Raw genomic sequence first — 16,832 nt, 5'->3', positions numbered from 1 at the left:
GCCTCCCAACATCCGCGTCTGACAGCCGCGTCACCGCTGACGGCAAATAATCGGAGCCACAAATCTAATTAAGACACAATCTGATTGAGGATGAGTTGGGGGGGGGGGGGGGTTCCGCTAGAAAAACCCATTTAAACACCCTCTTGAGACCCGGGAGAATCACTTCACTGGGTTTGTGAGCTTTTGCTGAAGGAACAAATTTGATATGGCACCTTTTTGAGGCTGTAAATAATGCAGGAAAGATGCATGAAGAGTGAAATATATAACGGTTGTCAAGAGCGATATCAGCCGGATGATTGCGTCTTTTCATCTACTGATAATCAACACAGGCTCAGAAAGAAGGGTAGAAAGACGGCTGAAATGCAGAGCCCTGTGGGACGCCTGGTTGAAGAGACTCGTTGAGAGTTGAAGGACAAGTGGACTCGTCTGAGGGCCATTCAGGTCGGAGTGGAGGAGCAGCGATTTGAGCGATTGCAGGCGCTTTGGCCATTCTGAGGTGGACTGGCAGGAATGAAAAGTTGGCTGGGATGTTTTGTATCAGGGGAGGTTAGCTATCATTTGATGGGCTGGGGAGGAGAGAAAACAGTCAGGAAGAAATAAGTGAGCACTCCAGTTTGGACAACTGAGCCCCTGCAGCAGCTTCATAATCAAGATGAAGATTCAGCCAAAACAGAGTGTCAGAGGAGGTCGAGCCAAGCGGAAATCGTTAAGTGCCGTTATTTAAAGGCCCATTCTGGTGGCTTTGCAGTTTATACTACAACTCGCATATGTTGCATTTACCTGCTGATCATTTAACAAATTAACAAGCGGCAAAAGTCGACAAGGCTAAGAGTCAACAGCTGTCAGCTGTGTGAGGTTGTACTTAGGCACAGCGGTGCTTTGAGCTAAATGCTAACATGCTAACAAAGACAATGTTGACATGCTGATGTTTAGTCGGTATAATGTTTAAAATGTTTAAAACATCTTAGTTTAGTATGTTCGCATGCTAACATTAGCTAAGCGCTAGCTGAGGCTGTCGAGAATCGCGTTAGTTTTGCAGATGTTACAACACAAAGTCACTATTTGACCTGATGATGGCGCCAGATGTCAGAGAATCACCAGAGTTATTACAGTTCATCCTGAAGGGGACATGAGTGTCTGCACCGAATTTCACGGCAATCGTCCGAACAGTCAACCTCATGGTGGCGCTAGAGGATCACTGAAGTCATTAGGATTCATCCTCTGGGCACCATGAATGTTACAAAAATCACAGAAATACATGTAAAAGGTGAGGAGACGTTTCAGTCTGGACCCAAGTGTTGGACCAACTGACCCACCAACCACCCATCTGTGCTACATCAGCATCCTGAACGCATGCTCTTTGTTGTTGTTGTGTTCAAGGACGCTCTGACATCTGACGTCTCACAGCCAACTGTCCTTTTTAAATGCAGTCAAAGAATGAATTCACATTTTCCTTCAACATGTTTATTTGTTGTTTGTCCACTGGGTTTCATAAACTAACAATAAAGTTAGGGAATACAATCGTTTTTTTTGGCAGCAAGATTTTATAAAATGGTCCTCGCTGATGGTTCTACAACCTTGTGACAGTAACAATTACATACTGAGTGCACTGTGATGGATTACGTATCTCAGGCAAGTTTCATTCAATTTTCTTCTATCTCTACTTTTCATCGTCCTACTTTTAATCTATTTCGTCTCCTTCGACAGGATTGTCAGTTTTGTGGAACGCTATCTATAAATAAACCTCGCTGGATGAATTTTGCCGAACCACTTCGTGAAGCAAAGTGTCAGGGTGGGAATAATGATGGCTCGGTCCTGCAGGGCGCGAGTCTTTCTCTCTCCGAACTGCTTACTGTTTGTTTACCGCCCTCGTTGTCATCTGCAGAGACGCAGTATTGAAGCGTTGAAGGATGAGCGGCCCGTCACAAAGACTGACGCCAATTGATGGTTTACTCCTTAAACCTCACAGGTCAGGCCGAAAACAAGCCACTCAGCTCTTCTGGGGCCTCGTGGAAAGACTCCAGGAAGTGTGTGTGTGTGTGTGTGTGTGTGTGTGCATATTTCTTTAATTGTTTTTATCCTGTAAACAGCCTCACAGAGCTGCTAACACGCATGTAGACTCTTAGTCTTGTTAGTGCTTTGATACTTTAGCTTAAAAAGGTTATTTAATTATTATTTCTGAGACTAAACGTTTGTTTATCGATACATTGAACAGATGTTTCAATTAATCAGTTGTTTATCTGAGAAGGCCGAGGCGTCGTCTGTCATTTGCCTGTCTTGTCTGTGCTGCGTTTAAAGATCTTAAAGGATTTAAGAAAGAGAGCGGTCGTGTCTCGATGGTAACTCAGTCAGGGAAGAAGGACCAGCAGCGACGGGTTAAACAGAAGCCTGCAGAAAAACACAAACAACTTAATGCACTGATATATATCTCCTCCTTTCCCTCCCCATCACACCTACAATCCCTGCGAAGATGGACACAACTCTCTTCTTACACGAGCAACACTCTCTGCTGTCTAAACTCCTAATTAAGTCTTCTCTTAACGGGTATCCCTGCGATCCTCGACACCCCTCCTCCAAGATAAGAAGACGCCGATGGTCATGGAGAGACAGAGGAGGAGGGAAAATGAAAAAAAACATGTCAGTAATTAAGCCGGGGAGACGATCAGAGAGGTACAAACCTGGAGAATCCTGGGGCATAAAAAAGCGGTGAGTGTCAACCGGCGTGATTAAGTCCTTGAAGTGTAATTGCACGAGGGAATCGGGGTATTGTCGGCGTCAGAGAGGGATTTCCAGGAGTGAAGCAGGAGGGAGGGGATGGGAAATGGCTGCGTGTGAACACTTCAGCGTCCTGGATCTTGGGGAGGAAGGAAGCCGGTTCGGGCTACACTTGAAGCAAACAAAACTCAAGTTGAAAGAATAGCTCGAGGGCTGAGGGGAGGAGCTGAGCGCTCGCCGTTGATAAAGCGTACCATCTGTTGTTTATACCCCATCGCTACCTCGTGGGCATCCTCTGTGAAGAAAATGAGACAAACACATGGGAGCCGGTATATCAATTCAAATTACAAGCCCTATTCTTTCTCCTTTTACGGTCCCCCGATGAGCTCTTGGTTACCTCTCGAACGTTCGTGCGCGCTCGTGAAGTCTATTGTGCAGCAGCCAACTTCAGCTTCTCACACTTGTTTTGTTTTTTCACACCAGATGTGCCCGTCGAGAGTAAGCTGGATGCGGTTCAGGATCTGTTTTGGCCATCTGCCCTCGCTCACAGCAAAGGCCACTGTGAGAATATGTCTGAGCAAAAAGGTCCGCCGGTGATCGCGACGTGTCTCCGTGGTGGACGTGCAGGAAGAGGAAGTTAAGGGGGAGGAACGGCGCGACGATCGCCATTTCCTGAGCGGGAAGGCGAATTAAACCAGATAGTTATCAGAGTGTCTGCACTTTTATCTGTTCAAACACAAATTAAGTGCACAGATTTTGCATTATGGGACCCATACTAGGGACTAGGAGTCGGGATGTTTTGGCCTCTGCTGCTTTGATTTTGACCACTGTTTTAGTTGTTTTGAACGTTATAAAAATGAAATTATCCCTTTAAATGGTCTGTGGATGGACTTCTGCTCACTTGGTGTATTTTTCTTTTTAAACTATGGTGTTGTGGTAATTGAGTGTGGAAGAGGAAACCCATTCATTCATTCTGCTCTGATAAAGTGACCGAATTGTTCTTCAGTTTATGGTGTTTTTACAGTTTTTCAGCTCTCAATCCAGCCCTCAACAGGAGAAAATCAGATTATCTTCTGAGTATCACGAGCGGGGGATTGATTGGTACCCTGAAAAACCCACCAGCCATCAGTGACTGCGCTGTTTCCTGGAACAGAATGAGGGTCGCATGTATGCAAGTGCACCCGCTCACTAATTAACCTGTCATTACCCACACCTGCACTCCACACCGCTAACACAACTGGTTGTCCTCCTCGTCTGTACGCTGAATTTGCCATCATTTTTCTCGGGCTGTCATATTTGCAGCGACGAGAGCTCAGATGCAAACAGACATGCACATTATTAAGGCTGCTGTTATGACCGCTCGCCCCTTTTAGTTGAGTTATTTCAGCCAACCCGTTCACACTTGACCAGTTGCCACGTTTGTTTTTGTCAGTTTAGTTTTTTTTGTCTTGTAGATCTATGTGAATGCATTCGAGTAGTTTTTTGTGCTTTCGTCCCTGCTGGGCTTCGATTCTACGTTTCCATGTTATCGCTCGATATTTCACTGTGGTGAACTCGACAGTCTTCAAATGATCAAATGTCTTCCACCGGCAACAAGAGAGAAGATCAGAATAGAGAAGTAGAATAAAGTAATGAACAGTAAAAATAATAGAATCACACTTAATATTTATCATTAGTGGTGGGAAGTAAGTAACTAAGTATTTTGAGGAATTTGTACTTTATACTTGAGTATTTTCCTCTCATGGTATTTTCTACTTCTAGTGTACTTTTTACTCCATTTGACAGCTTTAGTTACTAGTTGCTTTACAAATTAAGATTCATATACATGAAAATATAAAAGCACAGCTGAAACGATCAGTCGATTAATCGGTTGACAGAAAATTGATTGACTATTTTGATAATCATCTGAGTCATTTTTCATGTAAAAACATTGAATCGTTCCAGCTTCTCAAATGTTTTTAATAATAGTACTATTAGTTGTACAAAACAAAGCATTGTGAAGGTGTACTTTTACTCTTAATACTTTAAGTACCTTTTCCTGATTACACCTACATACTTTTACTTAAGTTACATTTTCAGTGCAGGACTTGTACCGTGTGGTATTAGTACTTTTACCTCAGTAAAGGATGTGAATATTTCCACTGTAGAAACACGTTGCTCCCGCTGGTAAAGACTTTAGTGACGTCGCTGTCTCTCCTCTGACTACAAACCTCTCGCCTCCACCTTTGAGAAACTTGCACCACAGAACTTTGTCCTCTAATCCTTTCAAATATTTAGGTTTTCAGCTGCGTGACATACTGTAGGAGTGTTCTCTGAAAAATTGATATTGCTTTTACTCACTCCGTTGCACGCTGTCACCCAACACTGCCTCCTACAAATAGGAAGCATAACTTTTTTTTTTTTTTTTCCAGCATGAAGAAGAAGGAAGAGAAGTCTCATCTGCTGCCATGTTTAAACGGATGACTCCATGATGCATCCTCCAGAGGGCTCACATCGTACTACAGTGACAAGCCTGGCATTTAATGCTTGACTTGAATTAAAAATGCACATGAATTACCTTAAAACTTAAGTGAGCTACAATTGATTTTCAGCATTTCATGAGTTTAACGTTTTTATAGGCCCCTTAATTTCCAGGTAATTTTATAGGAATTTCCAGGAAAGATGTTCTGGGACAGTTATTCGTATATAATTAGCAGCGTTGGTCGTTGATCTGAGGAGAAATTTCCATAAAAGAATGACTAAAATCTTAATGACTGACTGTAAGACTATCTGCGTAACGCTAGCAGTTCATTTGAATTGATTAATTGGAACATTGTTCTTATAATTGGTACTAAATTGCATGGTTCTTTCCAGGAACCTTCAGATTCATTTTCAGTCACATATCAGTTCCTTTACTGGAAATCGTGTGTTTACCAATTTAAATCTCAACCAACTACGACAACAATAACATTTGTTTATATTTTTACAGTGTGGTATTGCTACTTTTACTTCAGTCAAGAATATAAATACTTCCTTCACCGCAGCTGATCTGGCAAATATATTCATTTAAGATCCAGCTAAATACTAATCATGACGCTTGGGGGGGTTTTTGTATATACATAGAAACTCTGAACAAATAGAGCAGAACCTTCCACGAGCCTCCAGAGAGGATCTCACCCGTGACTACACATCGCTCGCTTTGTTCTGTCTGAACCTGAAAGGCTTGTTGGAGATGAAACACATCCTCTTTACTGTGACTGCTTCTTCCCTCATCATCCCCCTGCCTCACCCATTCAGCGGTGTAATAAATTACCCCCAGATTACCTCCAGCCAAACGCAAGGACTGACATGTCCAATCAGTTTGAATTGCTCTCCCCCTCCATGTCTGTTTACAGAGAAGCTTCAAACCAGAATCCTGTGATTGTTGACATCAAATACACAACCTCTGCTAACAAAGTACTGCAACTATTTATCTCGGAAGTGATGACTGATACTTGTAAAGCTCCTCTTGTTAAATTTTGTTATATTAACTTTGTGTGATGTGAAATGAAAACCGGAGAATTATCATAAAACTCTGCAGCTTTTAGCTCCTTGTTCTGGTTTTCCTGCAAATGTACAGTTTGGTTCATTCTCAACACTTTACAGCTGCAGCAGGAAGCTACCTGCTATTTGTATCCAGTGCATGAGTGGAGGACTCTGCCACAACCAATAAAAACTACCAGATCATTCCTGAACACAAAAAATGCTTATTATACAGTAAAATGCAGGTTTGATTTCATGAAAATCTTTTTAAAAGATTTTATCTTTAATGTTGCTCAAATGCATGTTTGGTCTTCTTCCAGCACTTCTTCTGCAGGAATAAGGGTCATGTAGTCGTGTCACTAACAACTTCTTAAAGATGTACGTTTAGAAGAGCTCCAGAACAGCTGCTACATTTGCCCTTGTGGTGTTTTGGGGGAAGACTCTCCTGATGGCAAAAGACTTCAAGTTTGAGCCCTAAAACAATTCATGTGTGTCCTTGATTAATACGCAAAAGAGCATGAAATCACTGGCTACAAACATTTTACAAACGTTGAAGAAGCCCACACTTTTCCCACTGATGCACTATTCTGCGGTGATTTAAGTAAAGACGCCTTTCATCAGGAGCGAGTAGAGACGGCTGGTCCGTGATGAGTGTGGTCATCATTAGCGGCGGCCGCTGTGCCGCCTGCGAGGAATAGAGGTGTTTTGCTGCAGCAAAGCCGTCTGCAATTGGTCCCTGGAGAGCGTTAATTAGCTCCCTTACACCATATCAATAAATATTTGAGGAGAAAAGAGGCTCCTGAGGGTGAACAAAGAGAGCCTGCTTTCCACCACGTTCACTCAACCATGAAATATGTGACTTGGATAAATAAAGCTACGAGTAATAAGCTTCTTTTTTTTTATTTTTATGTCTTAGTGGAGCCCATTTCTTTTTCACAGACGTTATCTGTGTGCAGTAAATGTTTCTCTACAAATGTACATTTATGTTTAAGCTGTAAAAAGTCCAAATAAAACATCATTAATTTCAAAAATGAAGACCGCTGGAGTCCTTGTTGTTCAGATTCAGAGCGTTTGCTTTAATAGTTCACCAAAAAAAAAACAGCTGCTGCTTGCGTCGTCGATCCGACACAAACAGGAATCTACAACAGGAACTTCACGGCATTTTTACAAACACACAGGCACAGAAATGACAAGCCTCCTTTCTACGCGTCTCAAGTCGTCACTCTCTTTAGTTTCTGTAAAAAACATCGAACAGGGCAGTTTTTAAACTGAAAAACAATTATCACACAGAGGACAGGAAGGATATTCAAGAACAAGAATATCCTGTTTTATCCTTCGTGATCTTTCATTGGAGGATGTTTCATTTAACAGGGGCGAAACATGAAAAGCAAAACCGGCTGGTGAACATCTGTATACCCTTGATTTTGTGCATGACAGCCTTTTACAGTGTTTGCTTCTATATAATGATGAGATTTTATCGCCTTCAGATCAATAATCTCATACATCAGCACGGTGCAACAACCCCCCCCCCGGTTACATCACGTGCAGTGCGTCATTCATGATGGATTGTCAGAGGGAGAGGAATAAAGACAGGTTCATTTATCATGAATGGAGTGAATCTGGTGAGTGGGTAATCACCAAGAGCATGTTAGTGCTGTTAACACAGGTTTGAGTTTGTGTTTCCTGCAAGAAATCTCCAATTTAACCAGTTATTTTGGCTTCAATTTACTCCTACTTTCCCATTTCACTTCTAAACATCTGTCCCTCCTGTTTTTTTAGTTTAATAAGGTTAACAACAGACGGCTTTTGCAGTGTTTGGGACACGTCTTTGCCATGACAACGAGCCTGTGACTTGGGAGGTGACCTGCTGTGGAAGCAGGTTGCGCTACACATCTTGTGAACTTGCCCATTGTGAGATCCACAGCCTCTATTGGAGGCTTTGTGTCACGAATCGCCTAGCAACCACATCCGGTGCCGAAAACCCAGAGGTCACTTGGAAAAGAAACGGCGACGGCTCCGACTCATATCATATTTTTCATGCAACTAATGTTCATTTAATTGTGACAATGTGATTAAAACTAGCGATGATTAGGTGACTTGTTAAGCAAATATAAGCTTCATAACAGAACTGATCATGCTTTGTGCCAAAGTGATAGGAAAGTGAGCTGATAACTTACCCCCCCCCCCTCCCAAACATGGCTGCACAGATGGAGTATTAAAGGCCCGGCTCACCCAAATGACTGAAAAGCATATCTTTGCACTTACTTTCACACTTGGTGGTATCTAGTTATGCAGACTGGTTTCATTTACGGAGGTTTTGAGTTTCAACAAAATTCAAAAGCAACAACTCTTTCTAGAAACCCTGCTGACCAAAATCCATAGAAACCAATGAAATATGTCAGGTGTTTTACACAGAAACGGAGACATTTTTCTGGAAGGAGATGTTGCCGCTTTCAACGTTTTGAGCGTCAAAAATGAAATCCCATTCACCCCCATTGTATTGTGGTGGAGGCAGATATCTCGGTGGCAAAACCTCAGCAGATGAAAAAATGAAGCTACCTGCACGGCTGAATACGCCTACGGGTGTGTGTACGTGAGAAAATATGTGTTTCTGTAATTTGGGTGAGTCGACCCTTTGTTCTCAGTGGATCACAGAGATGCCACTTGGTGCCTCTAACGCTGTGTGTGAGTGTTATATCTCACGATGAACAGTTAAAAACTGTGTCTAGCAAGAAAATCAGGATACTTCTACTCTTTCTTCTTCTTCTTTTATTCTTTCACTCACTCCCCCCCCCAATGGAAATGGCTTGTTTTAGGAAATAGCCTTATAAATGGTTAATACATTCTTATTGATGCTTATAGATCAGTAATGACAAACATAAAAGTGGTTCATTACTGATTTAACTGGGATTTCCTACCTTTCAGAGTTATCTTGGGCGGCGCCAGAAAACCACTTCAACCTCAAGTGTTGAGAAATTATCAAGTTTTTTTTGCCGAGTGCCGAGTGCTCGAAGCTAAAAATATATTTCAACTTTCCGGCGAAGGAGCGCCTCACTTCAAAAGGGCTTTCAATATAGTCTCATAGCAACAGCAGGATCTGCAACCAGCAGCAGGTCCCACATGAACCAGTTCAGCTGAACTTAACGCCGTCTCTCATTGCATCTGCAAAACAAACAGTTGCCCTACTGCAGCCTGAACACTTTCACAACAGAATAGCCGTGTGCAAAAAGCAGTGAGCTGCAAAATGGCTGAAGTACGCTTTGATTTAATCAATTCAAGACCGATTTAAATGTCCAAAGTCTCTTTTTTTAAAAAGGGACGAAATCTGAGACTTGATGAAATTGGTGATACGGGACGCCAAATCAAAATACATTTAAAAAAAAAAAAAAGCTCTTGTGATTTTTAACCTTCAGTGACTGAACCGTCGATAGTTTAGACGTATCAAATAAGTCTTGGAAGTATTTGTAACTGAACTAAGTGGATATACGTGTTTGTAACATTTTGGTGCAGTATATGATTCTTCATATACTAAATACCAAAAACACTTTTTTTTTAACCTTCTTGCCACACAGAGAGCTCCCTAATCTCAAATCAGACTCTCAATACTAACCAAGCAAAACCATGTCAACAAAAACAAAAGTTATCAGAAAAAGACGAGGAAATTACAATCATTCTGTACATGACGAGGCTGCTATACAAAAGAGTTCACCCTGTCTGAGTGTACTGTACACTCCATTGCTTTTAACGATACAGTAAACAGACAAATTGTTTGCCTCGACATATAAAAGTGAAAATAAAGAGAAACGTCCATCTCTGCGGATGCGAGAGATATTTAAAAGCAGATTAATCGATACAGTTGTCATTAACTGGAAGCCTGCAGCGCCCACCCACTCCTGACCCATTACTGACCCTCGACTCGCACACATAAACACACACCGCCGCACCGTTGAGCCCACATCCACCAGTCTAAATTAAGGAAGGTATTAAGATGAAGGGAGTCGATAGTGTGTGGGCTGCCGGCGAGGGCCTGGTCAAAGCCGGAGAGTTCGTCTTTTGAGGACGACGGTGGTCTGCAGGTCAGGGTGAAAAGCAGATGGACAGTTAATTAATCGATGAAAGCATCCGTGGGAAAACATAAAAAACGGACGCACTGCAAAAGAGAAACAAAAAGTGTTGCCCTGAATGTCCAATTTTCCATTATGTGTATTTACAGACATAGTTTGGCATTACGCTTATTGGCTTTCTTGCCAGGAGATCGATACCTGTCTCATATAGAGAGCTAAAGGAGAAGGCGATTAGCTTAGCATAAAGCGCTACTCCCTGTAAAACTGCCAGGAAGCAACAGGAAACAGCTAGCCCGCTAGAAAAAAAAACACGCCTACAAACACAGCTAGCAAGCTCACAAATTACTGCAACATGTTTTATCTTATTTGTTTAATCCGTACAAACATTTTAAACGTTAAGTTTAAGGTTTTATGGAGGGTTATGTGCTGTAGCTGACGTAGCATGAAGCACCTAGCATGACGTTTGTGTGTTCTGTTTGTGTACGGATTAAAACAAACGAGATACGACATGTTAATTGGCTTTAGAGGTTTTATAAAATGGGAGAGAGCCAAGCTAGCCGCTTCCCCCTGCTTCTAGTTTATGCTAGGCTAAACTAATCGAGCCGTACGTAACGCACAGACATGAGAGTGGCATCGATCGAACTCTCGGACAGAAGGCAAATAAGCGTATTTCCCAAATTGTCAAAGTAATCCTTTTAATTGTTTATTCCGTCATCCAGTTCTAAATACAGTATTTTGAGCCATTTCTTTGTTTATCAGATAGCATACATTTGTGGCAGCTAGCATCCTACCAGAAGGTTTCCCACCATATTGGGGGGAGGCCACTAGTGACAATTTTCATTACCAATTGATCAGTCAATGTATTGCCGCTCACTACTACCCTGTGTTTTTAAATTTAGGCCTGTAATATGCTGACATGAATGACCAATATGATCCACGTTTTGTGTTTTTTTGACAACAATCCCATCACTAACCACATGGAGCCATCGTAGCAACAGTTTGTTCTGAACTTGAACAGGTTGTGTGAAAAAAAAGAAAAGAAAATGAAAGCTGTGTTGATTTTGAGTTTCCCCAGATGATTCAAACGGGGCCAGACGTGGATCCTGCACAGTTAATTCCTGCAGCATCGGAGTACGGAGAGCAGCCAAGTCCGAACTCTTTGTACTACAGTACCAGCTGGAGACACCGCACTTGGAACTTACACTCAGCTAAACAACACTATGATAACTGATGTACTTCTACGAACCACAGACTAAACAGGCAATCCAACGACTGTGAGTGTGAGTGAGTGTCAGATCGGCCCCCAGCCAAAAACAAATCAGCTGGCCAACAACAAATCAGCTGGCCAACAACAAATCAGCTGGCCAACAACAAATCAGCTGGCCAACAACATTTCTGGAGTAATTCCAAAGTGTTCTTTCAGAGAAAATGGAAAGACAGGGGAAGGGCGGGGGTTTCAGGGCCGACAGAGTGCAGTTGACAAGAGGAAAGTGAAGTTTGTATCTGTATTTCCATTTTAATTTCAGCCTCCCAAATAAAAACAAATGGGACACAATGGCAGACTGTTTGTGGATCTCCTCCCTGCCCTCTTCTTCTTCATCTGTTTCTCTCTATGTAGCTCTGTAGTTTCCTTGGACGCCCATGATGTCAGTTTAGTCCCCTCTCTTCAGCAGAGTCCCGACCTGAGGAGAGGCAGAGCTAGTGGGGGGAATCTAGGGGGGGTCCGTGGCAGTCCGAGCAGCCTCCCCCCGCCCTCAGCCGCAGGAGATGACAGTGAAGCGCTTGGAGATGCAGGACATGTTGTGCAGCACGATGCCCAGGAGGAAGAGCAGCACACACGCCACCAGGATCACCGTGCACACGCCGGACCACGTGGAGCCCTTCCCACCTCCTCCCACCGGGCCAGTAACTCTCCTCTCGCCCTCGCCTCCTTCTAGCCCCATCCCCACACCCTCCAGACCCATGCCCAGGCCCAGAGGCTGCTGCTCGGGCACGGTCACCACCGTCATCCCCTTCTGCTGGCTGCCAGGCAGGAAGCGACATCCCAGCTCCCCCGGCAGGCCAAGCGCCCGCTCCTTGGCGACGGGGAGTGGCAGCATGTAGCAGCCGTTGCTGGGGAGGCGGATGAAGACGGGCGTGTGCTCAGAGGCGTGAGGGATGGCGATGACAGTGATGATGTCCGGGTCGTCGGGGAGCTGGGAGACGGATAGGCCCGGAGGGAGTTTGGTGACGCCTCTGCACCAGGGACAGCGAATCTCCTTCTGGCTGCTGCGCATCTGGGTCAAACACACCGAGCAGCATGTGTGTCTGCAATCCAGGAGTTTGGGCCGCCGGCGAGGGCTATAGTAGTTAAAGCAGATCTGGCACTCCAGAATAGAATCTTGTGAAAGAGTCTCCATTTTTTAAAGATGGGTAGGTGGTCCCTTTTAATATTCACTGGCAGCAACTCTTTTAGAGAAGGTAAGTCACACAGGTCTAGTAGAAAGGTTGCACAACTCCAAGTGAAGCTAAGAAAGCACAACTGGCTCCGATGCTTTATGTTCCACCACCGTCCACGACTTCACAGTAATCAGCTCTTTGGTGGCAACATGGTCATCTGCAACAGAAGACAAGAGGAAGCACTGTTGAGACAATGAAGGCAGCAACAGTAAAAACTGTGGAAAGCCGTAAGTGCCTAGGTACTGACAAGAAATTGAGCTTTGACGGGAAGTGGAAGGTGTTATTATACAGATCCATAGAATCGCTCCTGACGTGCACAGTGATTTGCAAATTTTAGGAACTTGTATATACAGCTGGGGAGTAAAATCATTGTTGAACAACAGCCGTTCTGGTCAGACATTTTGAGCCAGCAAATCCATCTCAGGTTAAAATGGTTTGTGAGTCTTGGTCTAAGTCTAGGTTTCACTTCTTTTTGAAAAAGACCACAACGAACGAAAAGAGAGTTGAATCTATTGTACATGTACTGTATATTACATCTAAATGTAACCTAATCTTATTGTAAAACACACCAAGATGCGTCATCAAGGTGAAATGCTGTATGTTAAGTTTGCATTTAGACTACAGGAAGTGACCTAAGAATGTAAAGTTTTTTTACGGGAGACATCTCATAATGTATCGTGTCTCATAATAATGTCATTAATGAATTTCACATCAGTATTGCCCCTACAACACATCACCAAAACCATCATAATATGGTTGCTCTCTATAGGGACATTATATCTCTAACACTCAGCTCTCACCACTATTGTACATTCATAACTTTAACCTCTACCGCAAAGCTATATTTCCTATCCTATATCCAATATTCATAGCTTTTCTTTCAGTCAACCCACTAAAAACTGTCCTCACTCGGAAGGTGTAAAACTCAAACTCGAAAACGTGATTCTACATTTGTCAGTGTTTTATTCATGTATGTTCAAAACATGCAGGTACGCTTGGCAGCCCCTTCAGCATTTGAAAATATTCAGCGTAACAGTATTCACGATTTAACCTTGTACACATGTTGGTATGTTCCTCTAACACTTGTACACGATGCCAAACGCTCCAAACTTTAAGCGAGAGGAACAAACGGCACTTCACCGCTGATTGACGGAGATGCAGCAGTGGTCAAACAATGCATCACGAATGATGGAGTCATTATTGTGTACAGCACACGTCGTACATATCAGGCGGCAGATGCCTGCGATAGGGGCTAGTTCACGAGACCCTTCGCCTCAGTATCTGTTAAGTATAGCTAATTCTGTCTCCTTCAGGCCACCGACTCCATAAACAATTTCTTCCTCCTCCTACTCCTCTTGCATAATCACGTCTACCGTGTTAATCCATGCGGAAGCTGTGATAGTTTACTTTTACAGATGATTAAACCCTGTCAAAATAGCACCAAGGAAACAATGAATACCAAACAGGGCCCCGCCGACTTTTTATTTTATTTTTCGCCCAAATTGTCAAGTGTGAAAACTGCTGAGGAGGGAAGGCGACTAGATTTTTTTTCTATCTCTTCCTCTCCGCTGCCATCTCAACAGAGCCGGTGTCCCTCCGGGCACAACAGTGGGTAGAAAGCTAACGTGAAGCGTGAGACAGATGGAGAGGGAGAGGTGGAGGGGAAAATGGTGACAGAAATGGAAAAAGGTGACCACTGATTGCCCCACAACACCGTACATCTCAGTCCTTTATCAAAAACAAGATCTCAGGCAATTAAACTGCTCATAGCGCCCTGTGGGGACACCGACGTGGCAATGACAGATAAGAGTGTGTTCACACCAGGCATGCTTGCAGCAGTTTATTCAGTCTGGAGTCCTTTAGTTTGGTTCATTTGGAGGAGATAGGATGATCACATTCGACCTTGGGCTGTGGTAAACAACTGCAACAAGACATGGTTTAGGATTTGATAGCATTTTATCGAATTGGAATCCCACATAGAATCCGCTTATCAAACCTGAATCCTTTTAAAAGCATTTCATCGATTGTTCCATCAATATCTAGGTCCAGGACGTCATTGCAGCAGACTAAACAAGGTAGCCCAGATGCCCTTAACCATAGCCACGTCCTCCAGCACTTTCTAGGGGATCCTAAGGCATACCCAGGCCACATGGGATACATAATCCCTCCAGCCTGTTCTGGGTCTGCCCTGGGGTTTCCTCCAGGTTGTCCTGACCAGAATACCTGCTTGGGAGGCGTCCAAGAGGCACACGGATCAGATGTCCAAGCCAACTCAACTGGCGTCTTTCAGAGCTTACTCCGAACTCTTTACAAATGGCTGAGATCCTCAACCTACTTTTGAAACCCTTGACTTTTCCTCTGGCACCGCCATCAGGTTGACATTTGATGTTTTGAGTCTCAACAACTATACACCTTCCTGCCCCCTGCAGGATAATAACTGTGCTGATCTCTTAACTTTTCGCCTAGCGCCATCATCAGGTTAAAATGGTTTGTGACTTCTTTTTGAAAAAGACCTCAACGAACGAAAAGAGAGTTGAATCTATTGTACATGTACTGTACATTACATCTAAATGTAACATAATCTTATTGTAAAACACACCAAGATGCGTCATCAAGGTGAAATGCTGTATGTCAAGTTTGCATTTAGACTACAGGAAGTGACCTAAGAATGTAAAGTTTTACGGGACAAATGGTCAAACATGGGACCGCAGAGACAGTAGAGAAAACCAGGTATTCTGCTTCAGCACAGTAAGCACTCGAGGGAATCCTCGTTAGCCTGTTGAACTCTACAGTCAAGTCAACCTATCTGTGGTCATCAGCCTCATGTACATGTCCTTCTTTTGCCCTCAGCAGCAGTAGTACTAGCCCCCACCCCCCCCTCCACCCCCAGGCAAAACACTGCCTCACCAGCTGGGTCCGGAGGCTTCGCCTGCCTCCTCGCTCTGCACTCCCCGGCTGACCTAGTTTCTCCACAACGTTACCGAGTCAAAGTCGAGGGAAAAGTGCAGAAAAATCTTGGCAGTTTTATGGAGAAGTGAGGAGAGGAATATGAGCACAGGAAGCAGAGAAAGAACCCTGCCCTTGAGGGGGCGAGACAGCCCAGGGTATTACTGAATCCTTTTCCCAAAGATAAGGATTAGCTTTGATCTGACATAAATGCTTTGTGGCTCAATATTCCCATACACCCAGTCGCTCTCTCTCTTGCCTTCCTTCTTCCTTTCTGACAGAGCAGCTTTTCCTCTCCTACTTTACATCAATTCTTCATCCTTTTCACCAGGTAATTTCTTCCCCCCCCTCAGTCTTTTCCTTTCCACGACTACCTTTTCACAAAGATTGTAGGAAAAATGATACCCAGGTATTTGACAATTCATATAACTAATGCGGCAGGGCTCTTTTCTTTATTGATTATTCATAAAGAATGTTTTCATATTTAAAATTGCATGTTTTGTCCAACCAATAAACCAAATAAACCCAACCCAAAGTTTTTACTTTAACATCACAGAAGAAAACCAGCAAATATTCACTTTTGAAAGGAACCAGCGAACAAAAAAAACAACACACAATTAACCGATTGTGTTGTTAGTTGTTAGTTTTCTGCAAATCGACTTATCGATTTATGGACTTGTTGCAGCTCTATTCAGCTATTATATATCACAAACTATGTCAGTATCATTAAGCTGTCATATTCGAGGCCATCTGCAGGAGACTGTCGAAGGTCACAATGAAAACGCTGCCATCCAGCGTCATTTTTCTCAGAATCTGAAGAAAATAACACGTCTGCTCTTCAGAAGCGCTCTGAGGGCGTGAAGCAGCAGCTCGAGGAGCTAGCGGAGCAACCACGGCTGTAACTTAACTATTATGATTTATCGGTTCAACCCAGCTGTAACCAGGGCAACCTGGCTTTCTGGGAAAAAAGCTCAGTTTGTGACCCATTTTCTAATCACACCTACATAGAAACACAACAATGCCCCCCTACAAGGTCCAGGAACAGCTGTAAACAACACTGTCCTGAACAAGTCTGCTCGGCCTGAGATTCTCAAGTGGAGGACAAATGTGGTTACAAATCGGGAGAGCCGTTAGAAGGAAAGTTTAGGATGTGATTTAGCCTCTATC

At 43.4% G+C, this 16,832-nt stretch overlaps 1 protein-coding gene across 1 annotated transcript; it reads right to left on the bottom strand.

Moving 5' to 3' along the window:
• Window positions 1–11,457: 11,457 nt before the first annotated feature.
• rnf152 (ring finger protein 152) lies at window positions 11,458–12,679 on the bottom strand. The gene has a single exon (XM_070928457.1). It carries the CDS (start codon window positions 12,677–12,679, stop codon window positions 12,035–12,037), a length of 645 nt encoding a protein of 214 aa, XP_070784558.1. The 3' UTR covers window positions 11,458–12,034.
• Window positions 12,680–16,832: the final 4,153 nt, after the last annotated feature.

Source organism: Enoplosus armatus, chromosome 21 (assembly GCF_043641665.1).
Source record: "Enoplosus armatus isolate fEnoArm2 chromosome 21, fEnoArm2.hap1, whole genome shotgun sequence".
Lineage (NCBI taxonomy): Eukaryota > Metazoa > Chordata > Actinopteri > Centrarchiformes > Enoplosidae > Enoplosus > Enoplosus armatus.
This window is presented reverse-complemented; position numbering and strand designations above follow the sequence as displayed.

What these genes read in the sequence shown, in the direction of transcription:
- rnf152 (XM_070928457.1), bottom strand. Translation starts at nt 12,679, where the DNA reads ATGGAGACTCTTTCACAAGATTCTATTCTGGAGTGCCAGATCTGCTTT.